We start from the raw sequence: 21,238 nt of genomic DNA, 5'->3' as shown, positions 1-21,238 counted from the left end.
TTTGCGTTTAGAAAAGGAAGTTATGTTGAATAAGGTTTACGTTTTCGGGATGACTGGTATCGAAAAGATTAATATTTGAAATGTATGATTTAGTTTGTAAAATACTATCACTTTTGTCTGTCAACGACTTAGATACCTATTATGAAAAAAGGTTGTGATAACTTACTTGTTTCACCAATTCTTCGTCCAGGCTTCTTAAAATTAGGTTTTTCAGGTGGAAGACGTGTACATGGGTTTTCTACTTCATTTGGATTCGGCTTTGTTACTTCAATAAAGGTTTGAATACCATCAGTCGAGTTTGTACTCTCCTGTGTACGATAAAAAGTATTATCATCAACAGTGTCATTGTAAAGTGTAACATTATAATAATATCTAACTTCTGTAGTTATATTCTTATTTTACCTTTTCGTCTGTTTCTTTTGGCCCTATCCATGTTTGATCGTGCTGAAAATAATAAATCTCGTGCTAAAAATAATTTAAATTATCGCATATAATACTAATCGTAATAAATTACCCTACATTTGATTTCTAAAATTGCGAAATATGATATTTTCCAAAATCATATTATATTATTATATTGATTTTTTTTTATTTTGGTAGCTTCACTAAATCTAGAGAACAGCTGGACCGATTCGGCAAATTTAAGTCTTGAAATATTCTCGAAAGTCCAGGAAAGATTTACATTAGAAGATTTACATTTATACGTGGGAGAGCCATGCTTCGGCACGAATGGGCCGGCTCGACCGGATAAATACCACGTTCTCACAGAAAACCGGCGTGAAACAGCGCTTGCGCTGTGTTTCGCCGAGTGAGTGAGTTTACCGGAGGCCCAATCCCCTAACCCCTACCCTATTCCCTTCCCTACCCTCAACTATTCCCTTCCCTTCCCTTCCTTACCCTCCCCTATTACCCTATTCCCTCTTAAAAGGTCGGCAACGCACTTGCAGCTCTTCTGATGCTGCGAGTGTCCATGGGCGACGGAAGTTGCTTTCCATCAGGTGACCCGTTTGCTCGTTTGCCCCCTTATTTCATAAAAAAAAAAGTTTACCGAATCATCTAGTTAGTTAATATAAAGAATTTGAAGTTATGTACTAACATAACAAAACAGCTTTTAGATACTTAACATACTCTTTTTAATCTCGTTGTATCTGCAATACTTGCGGCAACTGTAATGTAATAGACGACACTGATTAACTTTTGATGACTAATAAAAGTCATAATAGCTATGTCCACACTATGCGCTTTCGTCTTCAATTTTCGTCATCTTCTTTATTTCAACTTTCGTTTTGGCGCATTCAATAATTAAATTCGTCAACGAATGCAACGCCAACATTGTCATTTTTGTTTTTTGGATACGGTCAGAGGGCATGCGTGGCGGGCATGCCTCACGTTCGCTGTTGACTGCGCTATAACGCATGCCCTTGACGAACAGAAAAAGGCACAGTGTGGACAAAGGTGATGTCATGACAATATTATGTCAATTATTATTATTATCATTGATTTTTAAAATAAAATTACCTTGTGTGTTATTTTATTTACGAAAATCATTATTATTATGATTTTAAGTCGTGACATGCAAGAAGTACTTCTGATAACATTTCCGAATTTAATTAATAATATTATGCTATCAGGGTTGCAATTAAAATATAACAGAATTTGCTACTTTAGGAAATAATTTAATCTAAAATTACTCTTTGAATACTTACATATAAATGCAATTATTGTGTACGTATACATTTTTTCCTTCCTTTTTACTTCAATCAAAAAATTTGACTGAAGTAAAAACACTATAACAACATATTATTTCAAAGCACACTTATTTGTTTTAGCATATTTTATCGCGAGATAAGTGACCTGCGATACTTATTGAGAATAATATTATGTTCGGTTGAGTCATAAATAAAACCTGTTTACTGCAAAAGTATAATTATAATATTACTAGCTGTTGCCCGCGACTTCGTCTGCGTGGACTTTAGTTAATAGCGCGCGGTGTCAACAAAATTTGTGTCAAATTTAAAAACTTTTTAAACCCCTGGTAAGTGGTACCCCTCTAAGGGCCGCGCTACACCGGAATGGCAGCGCTGAAAGTGCTCGCCTCGCCGCTGCCATTCCGGTGTAGCGCGGCCCTTAATTAATCAAAATACCCAAAAACAGCTGTGCAGTGTGCACATAATCTATACTAATATTATAAATGCGAAAGTATCTCTGTTTGTCTGTCTGTCAGTCTCGCTTTCACGCCAAACGCCAAAAGTATCTCTGTCTGTCTGTATGTCTGTCAGTCTCGCTTTCACGCCAACGCCAAATTTCCGAACCGATTGTAATGAAATTTTGTATACAGATAGTCTAAAGCCTGAGAAAGGACATAGGCTACTTTTTTACTGGAAAAAAGGGTTGTAAGGGGGTGAAAATGCGTAAATTTGTTCAAATTAAGTTAGTTCCAACAATTCATAATAGATGGCGCCGTGCGTCTTCTACATCGCGCTGACGCTTGCTCAAAAGTCTTTCTATAAGACGTGGTATCATCTTACATTTAGGTTTCGATTTTTTTCGATTGTTATATCTATTCTACGATATTAAATAACTCAGTACTTTATCTGTGCAGTGACGTGACCTTAAATCTATCAATGATAAATAGTTTATGGGTAAAGTTGTGTAATTGGAGGGCTAAATAAGCTTTAAAATTTGGCATAAAATATAAAGTTTAATATAAAAAAATGAAATACTTATTGTGTGCACACTGCACAGCTGTATTGATTTAAGGGGTACCAGGGTTTTTTTATAAAAGCTTTTGACACCAATTTTGTTGACATCTCGCGCTATAAACTGAAGTCCACGCGGACGAAGTCGCGGGCAACAGCTAGTTACAAAATAAAACGCCATCTGTTTTCATATATTAGAATTAAAATGTTGATTGCATTGATATATTTTCTGGATGGAATATAGGCCAACACGGTACACTCGAACTCCTTTATTTTAGAGCGCCCTCTGTTGTCAACTTGTCACATATATTAGAAATGCAGTAGGAGTTCTATAAGATAAGATAGATTGATTATTATTATACCAAGTGATTATATTATTAAACATAATATTCTAACGTATTAAAAACTATAAACAAAAACATACTAACTAATAAGTATGATTAGTTCTATGTTACAATAAAGTAAAAAATAAAACGCCATCTGTTGAATCGTATTAGAACTAAAATGTTCATTGCATCGATATATTTCTGGATTTTTTATAATATTATACATAAAATATGTTTAAGATTTTTGAAATTTTATTTTAATACACATCCAAGACCCAGGAACATTGAAAACTTTTTGTTCCGCCTGCGGGACTCGAACCCAGGACCCCCGGGATGAGCGCTGGCCACGCGCAATGCGAATTCATTTTCATCGAAATTTTCATGGAAATAAGATATTTTCCCACATCAAAATGTAGCCTATGTCCTTTCTCAGACTCTAGAATAACTGTATACAAAATTTCATTGCAATCGGTTCAGTAGTTTTGGCGTGAAAGCAAGACAGACAGACAGACAGACAGACAGACAGACAGACAGAGATACTTTCGCATTTATAATATTAGTATGGATTTATTATACTGGTTTAGCAAAATGTCATTAACGCGCGACTGTACTAGCTTGGAGGGAACTAAAACCTAAGGCTCGATTAAGACGCCCGTGCAATCGAGCGGTTTGGCCGCTACACCACGAGATAACAAGTAATAATGTGTATTATATTAGCGCGATAATAGCTTGTGAAATGTGATCTCGTGGCGCAGCAGCCTAAGGCTGAAGTCTCGAAACCAGCGGGCAGCGGGACGAGAGCGGCGCATGACAACGTATAGAATTATATGGATAAGCCGTCTAGTACGCCACGGCCCACGCGGCGCGGGCGCACCGACCGCTCGGTTTTTCGGGCATGTCCATAAAAAATATATATATATTGTCACGCGTCGCACCGCTCCCGCCCCGCTTCCCGCTGGTTTAGAAACTTCAGCCTAACCGCTCGGTCGCAGGGGCGCGTATATGTCATTGTCAATTAGAGGTCGACAAGTATGACGCACCCTATATTAAGTATGTTATTCCCAGTGACCTTCGGGGTATTAAGTCTAGCCATTAGCCTAGCCATATTAATGTAGCCTATATATAATATGGTCTGGTACGGGAGCCCTAGAACAACTTTTTTTGATTACTATCAAGCTAATTTTTGTGAGTAGTTTCATTTTGATAAGACGAACAACATTTTTATTTGCGAAAAATCTCGAAAGAGGTAGCTAACAGAGATAAAAGGATTTCATACTTTGAATTGATGGTCCTAAAATATGGACTGTATTATTTGTAGGACAATGTTACTAACTACAAAATAGAACAATCCATATTTTTAGGAACATCAAGTCAAAGTATGAAATCCTTTCTATTTCTGTTAGCTACCACTTTCAAGATTTTTCGTAAATAAAAATGTTGTTTGTCTTATCAAAATGAAGATACTCACAAAAAAATAGCTTGATAATAATAAAAAAAAATCTAGGGCTCCCGATTACTACAATAAAGATAATACATTTTATAAATTAGCGCCTATGTAACATGTGACGCTTCCGCGCCGCTATATTAATAAATCGTTACATTGTACAATTGCTTCTAGTCTCGTTGTGTAGGTCGGATGCATAATAAAAATATACGTGGGAGAGCCATGCTTCGGCACGAATGGGCCGGCTCGACCGGAGAAATACCACGTTCTCACAGAAAACCGGCGTGAAACAGCGCTAGCGCTGTGTTGTGAGTGAGAGTGAGTTTACCGGAGGCCCAATCCCCTACCCTATTCCCTTCCCTACCCTCCCCTACCCTATTCCCTCTTAAAATGCCGGCAACGCACTTGCAGCTCTTCTGATGCTGCGAGTGTCCATGGGCGACGGAAGTTGCTTTCCATCAGGTGACCCGTTTGCTCGTTTGGGTAAATAAGGGGGTATTTCATTTAAAAAAAAATCAAGCCTTAGAAACAATTCTGTCGCACGATTATCTTATCATCAGAAGATGTAATAAAATTTGCTCTTACTAAAATATTATGTAAAAGGTTAGCAAATACTGAATGCTTGGCATTAAAGGTTGGCAAACGTTAATTTTACTCAGCCATTTAAGTATTTAAAATCACTATATCAGGGAATTGTGTTCCCATGAAATGGAATGAAATCTTTATTTCCAAATCTGATAAAACTTTTATTAAAAGTTGATGTTCTGCATGATAATCTACTGGTTTCGAAACCAGCCTGGCATGTCTAACTGCCACACTCAGAATAATATTAATTACTTACATTAACTGTAAATTAATATTTTGACATAAGCCTTAAGCGGATAACAATATCTGTCAAACTCTATGTTTCATCGTCATTAACCCTTTAGCCGCCAAGGTCGGAATAATCCGACAAATATTTTCGTGCCCATTTCGCCAAGGTCGGATATTTACGACCAGTACCACAACTCGGTTAATCTGCCTTTTTTGTTTGATAGCACTGTATTATATTAAAATAATGTTTATACTTGGTAAATAGTTAACGAAGTAATCATTTACAATTGATTACATTTTAGTTTCTTAATTAGAAGACCTAAAAATAATGTCTAAAGTTAAATAAATTACCGAAAATATTCTTAGAAAAGTGTATTGATGTCCAACGCCCGAGTCGGAAAATCCGATAGTAGGGACGGGACATAAGCAATGATTTACAGTTAATACAAAAATCCACATACTTAAATTAAAACATTTCTGTTTTTACTACCTAATCCATACTTCCATACTATAATATTATAAATGCGAAAGTGTGTCTGTCTGTCTGTCTATCTGTTACCTCGTCCCGGTAAAGGACATAGGATACTTTTCGTTCCGAAAAAATGTACGGTTCCCGCGCGATAAACGAGTTTTGGCGCAACGAAGTTGCGGGCATCATCTAGTTTATTATAAAACAAATAAAGCAATGGTTACTAAACAAATAAACGTGTTTGTTTTACTTAATTTATAATAAATATAGTATAAAAATTTCAGTGATTGAATTGACAATTCCCATCCCTATGTTAAGAAACTAATGTTGTCAGCACACCCTGCGCCACGGTCGGAAAAAGACGACGGCTTTTGACGTCATAAGCAAGTGCCGCCTTCTAGAATTTTCCACTAGTGTTGTGCTTATGATGATGCTATCGATAAATGTGATTGTAGTGGATACTTAATGTCTCTGAGTGTGGCAGTAAGTTTTAGTTTAGGTACGTATACAAAAAAATGAAACACACATATTATTGCAATTATTTGTAATAAGGCCCGATTCGACCAAACTTGAAGTTACACGAGTATAACTATCATGAGAATAATTTTACTCCTTTAATTTACTCTAGGGTATTATCGTTTGCATTTTACCAAGTTACTCAAAGAGTATGAAATAAAATGTCAATTATAGTTCACAATGACACCGACCGTGACAGTTGAACCCTGTTGTGCAACTATTCTCAGTTTAATATTTACTCCACCAAAATAGCCCGTGTAAATATTTACTCCCGTGTAATAACCTTATTCTTGGATTACACGGGAGTAAATATTTACACGGGCTATTTTGATGGAGTAAATATTAAACTGAGAATAGTTGCACAACAGGGTGTCAACTGTCACGGTCGGTGTCATTGTGAACTATAATTGTCATTTTATTTCATACTCTTCGAGTAACTTGGTAAAACGCAATCGTAGATATCCTGGAGTAAATTGAAGGAGTAAAATTATTCTCAGTATAGTCACACTCGTGTAACTTCAAGTTTGGTCGAATCGGGCCTAAGTCAGATAAATACTATAATAATATTTCTTAGAAATTGGCAAGGTAATCAAAAGGGTGTACAAATAATTACTTTCCTTATCTTATGGGTTTTGAAATTAGTGTTGAGGTATTTCTGCTAAGTCTATCAATATCTTCCTTCCAAACATTATCTTCTATCCAGTCTATAAAACTAGCTACTCTCGTATATAGTCCGGGGACATTTGGGAGGCCACAGCTATAGCCGAAAGATGTCACCCCGATCAGATAGTACATTTTGTGCTGATTATCCATCTGTACTTGCAATGGCCCACCAGAATCGCCCTGTAAAGAAAATTTCTGGTCATTTTTTGTTTTATGTTTCAAAAGATACTCTCTGGAAAATAAGGATAAGATATATTACTGCAATGTTTTCATGCTAGACCGTAGCACCAGCACTGACTAAAACCAAAAGTTTTGTTCGACGTTTGACAACGTTATATTCGTTTCTGTTATGTGTTAAATATTCTGATATGACATATTGTGCAACGTGCCAGATTTTGCTACATGGCCCCTCCATTATAATATCATCCATCCATTCATATTATTATAAAAACGCGAAAGTGTATCTGTCTGTCTGTTACCTCTTCACGCCCAAACCGCTAAACCGATTTTGCTGGATTTTGGGTTACGGAGATACTTTGAGACCCGGGACAAGATATCGTATACTTCTTATCCCAGAAAAAATCCCGCACGAGAAACGAATTTTGGCGCAACGGAGTTGCAGCCGTCATCTAACACCATCGAGGAAATTCCTAGGCAGTTGACTCCTACGTCATGTGGTCGGCTTATGTCAATTTAATGTTAGCTGTGATCGCGGATGGGTTTGACTTAACGCGACCAAATTACTTAGGTTAGGTTAGGCCGCCATCTGCCTAGGAATCAACTTCTCTGATAGTACATTACAAAAGTTGAGATTACCTGACAAGCGTCTAGTCCACCTGCTAGTTCCCCGGCACAGAGCTGATGATCAGCCAGCTTGGACCAATGTCTATTGGCGAATGGCTTGAGCAGGTGTTCACACAACTCTTCATTAATCATGAGGAGATTCACTGTACGCAGTAACGAAGATGGACTTCTTTTGTCTGAAAAGGATAAAGTAGGATATTATTATCATTTTGATTTTGGGATTTAGTATTTCTTTATCATCTTTATGTCTTGCATAAATACTTTATAACTAATTACGACTGGTAAAAGAGTACCGTTAGGCATTAGTACTTTAATAAGAGCAAGAGCCAACGACAGCCGAACTTTCATCATTTTATACAAGCTGAAAGTTTCAGTAACTGTCATAAAGATCTGACAGTAGATGACGAGATTCCTACAGGTATCCTGAATATCACTGGCTCTTAGGTTATTAGCATTATTTTTAAGGTTACACAAAATCTTGAAAAATATTTGTGTCATTCAGTCTCTTTTGTAAGCAGATATATTAATCACTTAGAATTAGTTATTAAAGTCTTACCAACATTAGTGATCCCCCAGCCTGACGCGACAACTCTTTTCCCTAATTCTTTGGTGCTTGACTTACTCCAAAGACATGCTGGTTGAATCGCAGCACCAAATTTCACTTCTTCTTGCAATTCCAATAACGCTATATCAAAGTATTTTCTGGGTGATTTGTACTTCGGATATTTCATTATTCTAGAAATATTCACATCTACAGCATCGTTGTTGGGAAAATGCTAGAAAATAAAATTTTGATTTCATAAAGAGATTGGAGTAGAATATACGATTGGAGTATAAAAAAGACCTTACAAAGTGTAAATTTGGTATTGCATGACATTTTATCAGTGGCATTGCTACTTGTAAAATTTTATATTATCAAGTCTAGGATTAATTAAAATTTCTGCAAAATGATCATGAACGTACTATTAAATATACATACATAACGTTTTTTATTGTTTCTTTATTATCAAATCAAGTTATCAATATTATCAAGTTCCAGCAATAGACCGCGAGCTTGACCCCCCTGTAGCTCAGTGTCTATTGCAAGTGCAAAGATATTTTTTTTTACTTAAAAGATAGTGTACCTTTAAATTTACGACACCAAGTCTGACAATCTCTGGGACAGTGTTCTGAAGGATCCTATGCGGCTTGGACTTAGTGCAGTGAGCGGCAGTCACCAAGAACCTTGGGCTTATGATCGTTGCACCACATTTGAACGTCCAACCACCAAATATTGTTCGCCAACCAATCGCAGCCTGAATTATAGAATCAGGAATATTAAGCAAAGTTCAGAGTAGAGGGCGCCACTAGCACATACAGTAAATATTCATACACACACGTCATATCAGAATATTGACAGAAAGTAGAAACGTAGTCAAACGTCGAACAAAAGTTTTCAACAAGTTTTTATTAGCTTAGGCTGTATACAGGCCAGTAGCTCTTAAGTTTTTACTTGTAAGCTGTATTTCAATAAACCTTACGTCTTAAGTACTCACAGATCTAGAAGATAAGTAAGAAAATAAGCGTCCATTAAAAAGTAAGATTTTGTAAAAAAAACAGCTTACATTAAGAAAGTCTTAAACTTACTTTCTTCGCTGATTCTTCTTCCTGGCTTAGAAAAATTTGGCTTGACCGGTTCGACTATCGCACATGGGTCGGTCAGTTTAGAGTTTTGATTATTTGTAGGTTTTTGGGGTTTAGGTTTCTGGGTTGTAGCCTTGTAAAGAACGAACTGAAATTAGAATTTTTAGTATGTATAAAGAAAGTAAGGAATAAAATTACCCGCATAGCAAATGATTTCGAATATAAAATGAGAACCTACTAATATTTACTTTGAGAGGTGGTTTGAATTTTATTCAACAACTTTCTTTACTACCAAACCTACCAAAATTAAAAATATGATAATTGTTATATTAATAATTGTGAGATATGTATTATAATCAGAATATAATAGACGACATTTCAAAAAATTCGTTTTGAAGAAAAATCTTTGTCTGAGATAAGTGAAATACATAAAATATTTTGACCACAAAATACTGTGTACATACCGTAGGAGTTGTTTCTTCTGGAGGACCGGGCCAAAACCATTGCTGAAAAAATTATGGTAACTTTACTCATTTTGTTTAAAACAAAATCGATAATATCAATTTTGAAAAGCTTATATAAATGCATCGCATTGCCTCGACATATTACAATGTGGAATCCTTGAGGTAGAATCAGACTACTGTTAAAAGCAGACTATGAATGTTTGATATCGTTAATACATTATACTTAAATACGTCATTAAAACATTTAATGGGTATATTCTTCTTGTGTTCAAATTACTCTTTTAAGCAGAAATACAATGAAATTGAAAATTATCTTACCCTTTTATCTCTCACTCCATTGTTTTCAATAGTACTATTTCCACTATGAACTTGTGACACTGTATAAACAAAAATAACATTAGCAAAAAATTAAGTACTAAGTATTAATATGTTAAATATCAAGGTTAATCCTACCGAAAATTAAAGCAAGCGGTAGGAGCAGTGAAAATTTCATTTTATTATATTATTAATTAAAAATATTTAACGCGTTGTGTCCTCGAGAGTTAGGAGGAAAATGTGGGATAATAAACAGTTATATTTATGTATGCATCGTTAAGGGACTGTACCATGATCTCATATACATACGTAAACACTGTGCACTTTGAACAAACACTTTCCATTGCGTACCACACCAACTCACCGTCTTTCCCTTTAGTAACAAAACGAGCAATGATGAGCACGCCCATAAAATCACTTGTGACTTTTCAGATGTTACTTTCATAGTCACGTTCTAACGGTTCATTGATCTAGAGCTAGTTTGAGAGAAAACTTGTTTTTTGTTCACACACAATTATTGTAATGCAGGGGAATCCCTTATTATTTTATTGATGTATTTAAATCAGGTCATGTTCATGGCAAACCTGACTGATGTCATAGTAAACAGTAAATTTTTTTTTTTATTTTATTTCTGAGTAAATTTGAATCAAATCTTTTTAGTAAGTCCTTAGGTACTTCATTACTTATCCATACTATACTAATATTTTAAATGCGAAAGTGTATCTGTCTGTCTGTTACCTTTTCAAGCTCAAACTGCTGAACCGACCAACCGAAAGATACTTCGAGTCCCGAGAAAGGACAAAGGTTTTTTTTCCCGGAAAATTGTACGGTTCCCGCGCGATAAACTGACTGCATCTGACTGAGTTATATATATATTATAACATATATATTTAATATACGGGTTAAATTCGATAAAACAGTAATTTATAATCATATTTCAATTAAATAGTGCAATCAAAATATTAATATCATTTTTGTTTTGTGATTGAATTTTCAAACTAGATTATGTCAAAGAAAAGAATTCAACGACGACTCTGCTCCTATAAAAATCTTAAATTAATGTCACAAAAAAAAATACTACGAAGGATTTATTCATGTTGTTTATTTGAATAACAGAAGTCTGACATGAATCATGCAAGTTAACTTTGGTATATAAATAGATAGATAGATAACTCTTTATTGTTCACAAATTGGTACTATAATTAGTTTGACTAACATGTTTACAGTAAAATGTGGGCAAGGGCGGCCTTATCTCTATAAGCGATCTCTTCCAGGCAACCCTGCGGCTATGGAGATATTGCATAATTAAATAAGCAGGGTAACACAAAAAGTCGACAAACAATTTTAGCAGATGCTAGAGAAAAACTTAATAAGTATCTAATATATTTACATGGCACTACAGATGATTTAAGGAGTGAGCACACTGAGACGGGCCGTGCCGGGGCTCAGCGTGCCGGGGCTCATCGCAAAAATCAGCCTCCATACAATTTGTGTGGAAGCGGAAATCCGCTGCGCCCCGACACAGTGTGCGATACGCGCATCCGCTTCCATACAAATTGTATGGAGGCGGATTTTTGCGATGAGCCCCGGCACGCTGAGCCCCGGCACGGCCCGTCTCAGTGTGCTCACTCCTTTAGTGAGCGACTCTGTTTAAAATATGGTTATTGGTTATGCAGTTTTGATTTGAAAATAGCTAGTGAACTTGACTCTCAAATGTCACATGGTAAATCGTTCCGCAATTAGTGTGCAGCTCTCACAATAAAAGAACCCCTGAAATAGTCAGTTTTAGTGAAGGCCACATGGAGTCCTACTACACCCAGAACGCAGTGAACGCAGGGAGGACAGCGAGGATCGCACAGAACATTGTACAGTAGTCCGAGGACATGCTCATCCCGACGGAGTCTGATGGGCAGCGAACCAAGTCGTTTACGATATTCTGAGGCGTGATCGAACTTACGCAGTTCACACACGTACCTAACATTTTGAGTAGTCTCCCCAACTTATTGAGATATTCCTCATTAAGTGTTTTTAGTACATTAATAAACATTACATAAAATCGTCAAATATAAAAAGAGGTTGTTAAAATAAAGTTAATATACCTAGCGGAATAGAGAAACACAGGCCTGAGCAAGAGAGATGTCACTATCAGTAACACTGCGTGGTAAAAGGAGACGTGTGATACATGACAGCAGCACTCTTTTTTTGACGTCCAGTTGACAATTTAATCTCATAGAAATCATGTTCAATCATGCTTGTGTAAGTGTATACGTACACATATTTTTACACACAGATGAAACCAATTTCTGTTTCGTTTGACATCTCGAGATTGTTGCTCTATTCCGCTAGGTATAATAAATAACCTTATTATTGTTACAGAGCAAACGTTTCAGAAGTGAGACTTCTGTCAAAATTCGTGAAACAATATTTATTTATTATTGACGCAACCTTGAATTTTCACTCTCAGTGCGCTTAACTACGAATAATAAATAGTTTTTATTATTCGTAGGTGCTTAAAGAAGTTTCACATCAAAAGTAACATTTTAAAGTTGAGAAAGCTAAAGTTTAGAATAAGGGTGAAGCCAGACGAGCGTAATTTTGTGAGTCGTGAGTTGCAGAATTTCAGTCGCGTAAATATATTTTTATACAAATCATGACTCCAAAATTACGCTCGTGTGAATCAAACAGGACTTTTGTATGAAACTGAATGCAGCAGAATTTCTGCCAGCCGAAATTCTGCGACTCACAACTCACAAATTACGCTCGTTTGGCTTCATCCTAAGCCCCTGCGATTTTGGTGGTGAGATGGGTTGAGTAGGGAGGGTTTGGGTTTGGGTTTAAATGCGAATTTCTCCAAAGCGTTAGTATTCCTGAAGGTGGGGGTGATACGGTGGTAACCCTCCTCCCTTCTCACCCTCCCAAAAATCGTGGGGTTTTAAAAAAATATATTAATTTTACACATTTTACAAGTCATCAGGCCAAACGACACTTTCGATCCAGTCAACAAAACTGGACACTCTGGTGTAGATGCCTGGGAGATTCTCCCTCGCGCAGCCGATACCGAATGATGTTACGCCGATGACATAATGCATGGACTGATTCGTCGACGCTGGGAGCGGGATTTTTACTTGTAAAGGTCCACCTGAATCACCCTGAAAAAAAAGATATAGGGAATATTATGAGTAGGCATTAGAAAGAAGAAATATCTGCGGGCATCGACCTGGCCGAGTCACATCGTGGCTCGGAGAGATCAACTTTATAGTTGGGAGCCTTAGAAGATCTCCTCTATTTAAATAGTTGTAAACAACTATTAAAGTATATAATTCAATAACCTTTCATCAGAATTGAAAAGGACTTCAGATAGGAAATATAAGGCTTTAGAGAAAGGAAAGAGAAATCATCATAATATGAATATTGCGGGCATCGGCCTAAAGAAGATCTTCTTCTAGGGGTCAATTCAGACCGCAACGCGATGCGTAGATGCATTTCTAAATTTGTACTAAATTGACAGATTTGCAAGACGTCTCATGAAATTGAAATCTGTTAATTCAGTACTAATTTAGAAATGCATATCTACGCATCGCGTTGCGGTCTGAAATGACCCTTAGGCATCCATTACACGGTAGGTTTTGCTGTCAGTTTTACCACACTCATGTTGTAACTGATAGATAACCTAGCGTGTAAGAGCGTGACAGACGGTTGCATGAAGTTGATTGACGAAAATCGGAATATTTTGATTTTTGCTTCATGCCACCATCAGTCACGAATTTTGAGTGAGTGTTGTCACATCTGACAAAATAGGAAAAAAAGTAGAAAACGTATACCGAATATTTTGACTTTGACTGACATAAAACTGAAGAGAATTGAGTGACCGTCTAATACCATTCGTCAGTCCATCAGTCACCATCAGTCAAACATAATTCATGATTGACGGAATTGACTGTCGCTTGCATGAGCGTGTAATGGACGCCTAAGGATCCCAATTATATTAACATAACTATTATTTATAATCCAATAACCTTCAATCAGAGTTGAACATTACCTAAGAAGAAATGCTTCACTTCATCTACTCTTTAATATTCATATTGTTTATTTCATTAATCTCTCATCAATTTTTTTAACTATTAACCAACCTGACAAGCATCAACTCCGCCAGCCAGCTTCCCAGCACAGACCTGGTGCTCCTGCATCCCGCACCAATGCCTGTTGCAGTGGTTCTTCAGCAGTTCGTCACACACACTCGAGTCCAGCACATCCACAACTGCCGCCTGGAGCTCAGGAGACGTTGTTTTGTTAACTACACATAAAAAACACTAACATATTGTGATATTTCAAGACTAATTATAATTATGCTAGCTACAAAAAGATGTGATAAACTAAGCGAAGTAATAAAAACAATTAATTATGAGAATTGCCAACTAAAATAATAATAAAATCAAATACTACTCAAAGGGGAAGATAACGTTTTTATTATTAGCAATCATAGGATTACTAATCGTTTCAAATACGAAGCTCAGAATACAGAACAAATCTGTACTCTGAGATACGAGGATAGTATTTTAAAACGATTAGTTATCCTAAAAAACGTCACTGAGGAGGAAATCATTGTTACTAATGTTTATTTCCATAACGATACCACAGTATTACAATAATGGAATATTGTAATACTGTGACGATACTATAATTAAACCTGTTTCAATAACTCCCCATCCAGTGAGTGTAGCCTTGCCGATGTTGGTTGTGCTGGGATTGGTCCACAAGCATGCAGGCATCATGTACTTTGTGAAGAATACCGGCTCCTCTAACTCTATTAGAGCTATATCGTAGTACTTCTTCGGGCTCTTATAAAGTGGATAATTTATTATTCTTAGAATCTTCTTGTCAAACATCTGGGCATTCAATCGAGGGGGCTGTAAGTAAAATTGATTGTCATTCAAATTGCGAAATGTCGGTTACTTATTTACAGTAGTTGTAGGCTTGCGAACATTTTTAGGCCTTGTTTTATTGTTTTAACTTTAAATAGACGACGCCCGGAACTCCGTTGTGTATTTTTTGTATTTTGTATTTTTTTTCTCCGGACTCTAACGTATCAGCATAACAAATTTTAGCAAAATTGGTTCATCGGTTTGGGAGTGCAGAGGTAACAGATAGACAGACAAACAGGATTTTGCATATATAATATTAGTATGGTTACTCACAAAATCAAGAATGTTCTTGTCCCCTAATCTTACGATTTCCGCAGTAGTACTCATAAGATTAGAGTCTGGAGGAGATTTTGAACAATGAGCAGCCGTCAACATGTACTTTTCACTTATCAAAGAGCTGCCACATTTGAAAATCCAAGTATTACTAATAGTCCTCCATCCTAAAGCACCCTGGTAAATAAAAAATATTTTCATACTATTTTTCATTGCAAGCTTGGTTAATAGTGCTGCTTTTTCTTTGACATAAGCATCTTCATAATATTAAGTGTAAAAAAAAAGTATAATTTTAATGTAGTCTAATTTCTACACTCAGAGACATTCAATTATGATTGAACTTCAATTTAATGAAAAGTTTTACAGATAATGTATGTCAAAAATTTCATTTAATTAAAGTTACATAATTTAATAATTATAAGGCCTTTGCCCAGCAGTGAGACAACATAAGCTCTTAAAAATGTTCCTGGGTGCCCCAGAAAGGCAATATAATATTACAATGTTTTATTGTTAGTTTGTGAAGATGGTATTCGCCAGCGATCGAGGTTTATTGAGACTGCAGCCCTCTTAATGCATGTAAGCAATGTTAGGAGTATACAGAAGCAATGTTGAAGCAGCGGCTACTACCATATGCGGAAATTCTCCTGGTATAGTATCTCTTCCACCAACAGCAAATGAAGGACGACGGCCTTCTGGCAGTTGTAACAAATATTCTAAACCTGCAACAGGTCATATGTCATATTTTTGATACAGAGTGCTTTAATGCATTTTTTTTTATTTAATAGTTTTCATTTAGACTATATAAAAATTCAGTTACATTTATCGTTATAAATAATAATATTGTGAAAAGTTTAGTCTAAATGCTGTATGGTGATGGCTTTCTCCAGTATTTTCCATTCGTTTACATGTCACCAGCGACCACATTTGGGTTATGTGGTCGCTGCATGTCAGTTTACATATAATATTGCTCTATGCCAGGTATAGCTGGAAAGCTACTTGCCGAAAATCATCTCATCAGTTTTCTGTCTCTCTTTGCAAGATATACGATGCTTTATTATTTAAAAAAAATGACTTACAGTCTGCACCATTCTTTTCTATAATCACCCTGGCCTTAGTATCCCATAAATATTCCATGCATTCTGAAAGTTGTAATGTTATATTTTTTTATTCAAACAGTAGTTTGTGTTTAGAAAAGGAAGTTATGTTGAATAAGGTTTACGTTTTCGGGATGACTGGTATCGAAAAGATTAATATTTGAAATGTATGATTTAGTTTGTAAAATACTATCACTTTTGTCTGTCAATGACTTAGATATTATAAAAACAGGTTGTGATAACTTACTTGTTTCACTGATTCTTCGTCCAGGCTTCTTAAAATTAGGTTTTTCAGGTGGAAGACGTGTACATGGGTTTTCTAGTTCATTTGGATTGGGCTTTGTTACTTCAATAAAAGTTTGAATACCATCAGTCGAGTTTGTACTCTCCTGCGTACGATAAAAAGTATTATCATCAACAGTGTCATTGTAAAGTGTAACATTATAATAATATCTAACTTCTGTAGTTATATTCTTATTTTACCTTTTCGTCTGTTTCTTTTGGCCATATCCATGTTTGATCGTGCTGAAAATAATAAATCTCGTGCTAAAAATAATTTAAATTATCGCATATAATACTAATCGTAATAAATTACCCTACATTTGATTTCTAAAATTGCGAAATATGATATTTTCCAAAATCATATTATATTATTATATTGATTTTTTTTTATTTTGGTAGCTTCACTAAATCTAGAGAACAGCTGGACCGATTCGGCAAATTTAAGTCTTGAAATATTCTCGAAAGTCCAGGAAAGATTTACATTAGAAGATTTACATTTATACGTGGGAGAGCCATGCTTCGGCACGAATGGGCCGGCTCGACCGGATAAATACCACGTTCTCACAGAAAACCGGCGTGAAACAGCGCTTGCGCTGTGTTTCGCCGAGTGAGTGAGTTTACCGGAGGCCCAATCCCCTAACCCCTACCCTATTCCCTTCCCTACCCTCAACTATTCCCTTCCCTTCCCTTCCTTACCCTCCCCTATTACCCTATTCCCTCTTAAAAGGTCGGCAACGCACTTGCAGCTCTTCTGATGCTGCGAGTGTCCATGGGCGACGGAAGTTGCTTTCCATCAGGTGACCCGTTTGCTCGTTTGCCCCCTTATTTCATAAAAAAAAAAGTTTACCGAATCATCTAGTTAGTTAATATAAAGAATTTGAAGTTATGTACTAACATAACAAAACAGCTTTTAGATACTTAACATACTCTTTTTAATCTCGTTGTATCTGCAATACTTGCGGCAACTGTAATGTAATAGACGACACTGATTAACTTTTGATGACTAATAAAAGTCATAATAGCTATGTCCACACTATGCGCTTTCGTCTTCAATTTTCGTCATCTTCTTTATTTCAACTTTCGTTTTGGCGCATTCAATAATTAAATTCGTCAACGAATGCAACGCCAACATTGTCATTTTTGTTTTTTGGATACGGTCAGAGGGCATGCGTGGCGGGCATGCCTCACGTTCGCTGTTGACTGCGCTATAACGCATGCCCTTGACGAACAGAAAAAGGCACAGTGTGGACAAAGGTGATGTCATGACAATATTATGTCAATTATTATTATTATCATTGATTTTTAAAATAAAATTACCTTGTGTGTTATTTTATTTACGAAAATCATTATTATTATGATTTTAAGTCGTGACATGCAAGAAGTACTTCTGATAACATTTCCGAATTTAATTAATAATATTATGCTATCAGGGTTGCAATTAAAATATAACAGAATTTGCTACTTTAGGAAATAATTTAATCTAAAATTACTCTTTGAATACTTACATATAAATGCAATTATTGTGTACGTATACATTTTTTCCTTCCTTTTTACTTCAATCAAAAAATTTGACTGAAGTAAAAACACTATAACAACATATTATTTCAAAGCACACTTATTTGTTTTAGCATATTTTATCGCGAGATAAGTGACCTGCGATACTTATTGAGAATAATATTATGTTCGGTTGAGTCATAAATAAAACCTGTTTACTGCAAAAGTATAATTATAATATTACTAGCTGTTGCCCGCGACTTCGTCTGCGTGGACTTTAGTTAATAGCGCGCGGTGTCAACAAAATTTGTGTCAAATTTAAAAACTTTTTAAACCCCTGGTAAGTGGTACCCCTCTAAGGGCCGCGCTACACCGGAATGGCAGCGCTGAAAGTGCTCGCCTCGCCGCTGCCATTCCGGTGTAGCGCGGCCCTTAATTAATCAAAATACCCAAAAACAGCTGTGCAGTGTGCACATAATCTATACTAATATTATAAATGCGAAAGTATCTCTGTTTGTCTGTCTGTCAGTCTCGCTTTCACGCCAAACGCCAAAAGTATCTCTGTCTGTCTGTATGTCTGTCAGTCTCGCTTTCACGCCAACGCCAAATTTCCGAACCGATTGTAATGAAATTTTGTATACAGATAGTCTAAAGCCTGAGAAAGGACATAGGCTACTTTTTTACTGGAAAAAAGGGTTGTAAGGGGGTGAAAATGCGTAAATTTGTTCAAATTAAGTTAGTTCCAACAATTCATAATAGATGGCGCCGTGCGTCTTCTACATCGCGCTGACGCTTGCTCAAAAGTCTTTCTATAAGACGTGGTATCATCTTACATTTAGGTTTCGATTTTTTTCGATTGTTATATCTATTCTACGATATTAAATAACTCAGTACTTTATCTGTGCAGTGACGTGACCTTAAATCTATCAATGATAAATAGTTTATGGGTAAAGTTGTGTAATTGGAGGGCTAAATAAGCTTTAAAATTTGGCATAAAATATAAAGTTTAATATAAAAAAATGAAATACTTATTGTGTGCACACTGCACAGCTGTATTGATTTAAGGGGTACCAGGGTTTTTTTATAAAAGCTTTTGACACCAATTTTGTTGACATCTCGCGCTATAAACTGAAGTCCACGCGGACGAAGTCGCGGGCAACAGCTAGTTACAAAATAAAACGCCATCTGTTTTCATATATTAGAATTAAAATGTTGATTGCATTGATATATTTTCTGGATGGAATATAGGCCAACACGGTACACTCGAACTCCTTTATTTTAGAGCGCCCTCTGTTGTCAACTTGTCACATATATTAGAAATGCAGTAGGAGTTCTATAAGATAAGATAGATTGATTATTATTATACCAAGTGATTATATTATTAAACATAATATTCTAACGTATTAAAAACTATAAACAAAAACATACTAACTAATAAGTATGATTAGTTCTATGTTACAATAAAGTAAAAAATAAAACGCCATCTGTTGAATCGTATTAGAACTAAAATGTTCATTGCATCGATATATTTCTGGATTTTTTATAATATTATACATAAAATATGTTTAAGATTTTTGAAATTTTATTTTAATACACATCCAAGACCCAGGAACATTGAAAACTTTTTGTTCCGCCTGCGGGACTCGAACCCAGGACCCCCGGGATGAGCGCTGGCCACGCGCAATGCGAATTCATTTTCATCGAAATTTTCATGGAAATAAGATATTTTCCCACATCAAAATGTAGCCTATGTCCTTTCTCAGACTCTAGAATAACTGTATACAAAATTTCATTGCAATCGGTTCAGTAGTTTTGGCGTGAAAGCAAGACAGACAGACAGACAGACAGACAGACAGACAGACAGAGATACTTTCGCATTTATAATATTAGTATGGATTTATTATACTGGTTTAGCAAAATGTCATTAACGCGCGACTGTACTAGCTTGGAGGGAACTAAAACCTAAGGCTCGATTTAGACGCCCGTGCGATCGAGCGGTTTGGCCGCTACACCACGAGATAACAAGTAATAATGTGTATTATATTAGCGCGATAATAGCTTGTGAAATGTGATCTCGTGGCGCAGCAGCCTAAGGCTGAAGTCTCGAAACCAGCGGGCAGCGGGACGAGAGCGGCGCATGACAACGTATAGAATTATATGGATAAGCCGTCTAGTACGCCACGGCCCACGCGGCGCGGGCGCACCGACCGCTCGGTTTTTCGGGCATGTCCATAAAAAATATATATATATTGTCACGCGTCGCACCGCTCCCGCCCCGCTTCCCGCTGGTTTAGAAACTTCAGCCTAACCGCTCGGTCGCAGGGGCGCGTATATGTCATTGTCAATTAGAGGTCGACAAGTATGACGCACCCTATATTAAGTATGTTATTCCCAGTGACCTTCGGGGTATTAAGTCTAGCCATTAGCCTAGCCATATTAATGTAGCCTATATATAATATGGTCTGGTACGGGAGCCCTAGAACAACTTTTTTTGATTACTATCAAGCTAATTTTTGTGAGTAGTTTCATTTTGATAAGACGAACAACATTTTTATTTGCGAAAAATCTCGAAAGAGGTAGCTAACAGAGATAAAAGGATTTCATACTTTGAATTGATGGTCCTAAAATATGGACTGTATTATTTGTAGGACAATGTTACTAACTACAAAATAGAACAATCCATATTTTTAGGAACATCAAGTCAAAGTATGAAATCCTTTCTATTTCTGTTAGCTACCACTTTCAAGATTTTTCGTAAATAAAAATGTTGTTTGTCTTATCAAAATGAAGATACTCACAAAAAAATAGCTTGATAATAATAAAAAAAAATCTAGGGCTCCCGATTACTACAATAAAGATAATACATTTTATAAATTAGCGCCTATGTAACATGTGACGCTTCCGCGCCGCTATATTAATAAATCGTTACATTGTACAATTGCTTCTAGTCTCGTTGTGTAGGTCGGATGCATAATAAAAATATACGTGGGAGAGCCATGCTTCGGCACGAATGGGCCGGCTCGACCGGAGAAATACC

General features: G+C 36.2%; 2 protein-coding genes and 1 long non-coding RNA gene across 3 annotated transcripts; all 3 read right to left on the bottom strand.

Moving 5' to 3' along the window:
- Window positions 1-297: 297 nt before the first annotated feature.
- On the bottom strand, window positions 298-1,768 carry LOC121734338. The gene is made up of 4 exons (XR_006036702.1): window positions 1,707-1,768; window positions 1,129-1,166; window positions 403-444; window positions 298-308 (listed from the first exon to the last, which is right to left on the bottom strand). It is a non-coding gene; the product is annotated as an uncharacterized LOC121734338 (long non-coding RNA).
- A 5,096-nt stretch (window positions 1,769-6,864) lies between these two features.
- LOC121734429 (trypsin-1-like) lies at window positions 6,865-10,504 on the bottom strand. The gene is made up of 8 exons (XM_042125039.1): window positions 10,275-10,504; window positions 10,140-10,198; window positions 9,822-9,863; window positions 9,339-9,505; window positions 8,859-9,054; window positions 8,291-8,510; window positions 7,747-7,910; window positions 6,865-7,110 (listed from the first exon to the last, which is right to left on the bottom strand). Exons 1-8 carry the CDS (start codon window positions 10,312-10,314, stop codon window positions 6,886-6,888), a joined length of 1,113 nt encoding a protein of 370 aa, XP_041980973.1. The 5' UTR covers window positions 10,315-10,504; the 3' UTR covers window positions 6,865-6,885.
- A 2,590-nt stretch (window positions 10,505-13,094) lies between these two features.
- On the bottom strand, window positions 13,095-18,268 carry LOC121734335 (serine protease snake-like). The gene is made up of 10 exons (XM_042124868.1): window positions 18,213-18,268; window positions 17,635-17,672; window positions 16,909-16,950; window positions 16,673-16,814; window positions 16,408-16,470; window positions 15,959-16,050; window positions 15,332-15,508; window positions 14,824-15,043; window positions 14,267-14,430; window positions 13,095-13,285 (listed from the first exon to the last, which is right to left on the bottom strand). The coding sequence occupies exons 1-10, from the start codon at window positions 18,241-18,243 to the stop codon at window positions 13,097-13,099; spliced, it is 1,158 nt and encodes a 385-aa protein (XP_041980802.1). The 5' UTR covers window positions 18,244-18,268; the 3' UTR covers window positions 13,095-13,096.
- Between the last annotated feature and the right edge of the window lie 2,970 nt (window positions 18,269-21,238).

The sequence above is a fragment of the Aricia agestis genome, chromosome 15 (assembly GCF_905147365.1).
Source record: "Aricia agestis chromosome 15, ilAriAges1.1, whole genome shotgun sequence".
In the NCBI taxonomy this organism is placed as follows: domain Eukaryota; kingdom Metazoa; phylum Arthropoda; class Insecta; order Lepidoptera; family Lycaenidae; genus Aricia; species Aricia agestis.
Note: the sequence above shows the minus strand (reverse complement) of the source record. Positions and strands in the feature narration are given on the sequence as shown.

What these genes read in the sequence shown, in the direction of transcription:
- LOC121734429 (XM_042125039.1), bottom strand. Translation starts at nt 10,314, where the DNA reads ATGAAATTTTCACTGCTCCTACCGCTTGCTTTAATTTTCG. An exon ending in ATGGAGTGAGAGATAAAAGG is followed by an intron (nt 9,864 to 10,139) that starts GTAAGATAATTT and finishes TAATTTTTTCAG; the next exon opens with CAATGGTTTTGGCCCGGTCC. An exon ending in CTGGGGGATCACTAATGTTG is followed by an intron (nt 7,911 to 8,290) that starts GTAAGACTTTAA and finishes TATCCTTTTCAG; the next exon opens with ACAAAAGAAGTCCATCTTCG.
- LOC121734335 (XM_042124868.1), bottom strand. Translation starts at nt 18,243, where the DNA reads ATGTATACGTACACAATAATTGCATTTATAT. An exon ending in AGAAAAGAATGGTGCAGACT is followed by an intron (nt 16,051 to 16,407) that starts GTAAGTCATTTT and finishes GACCTGTTGCAG; the next exon opens with GTTTAGAATATTTGTTACAA. An exon ending in CAGGAGAATTTCCGCATATG is followed by an intron (nt 15,509 to 15,958) that starts GTAGTAGCCGCT and finishes TTTATTTACCAG; the next exon opens with GGTGCTTTAGGATGGAGGAC.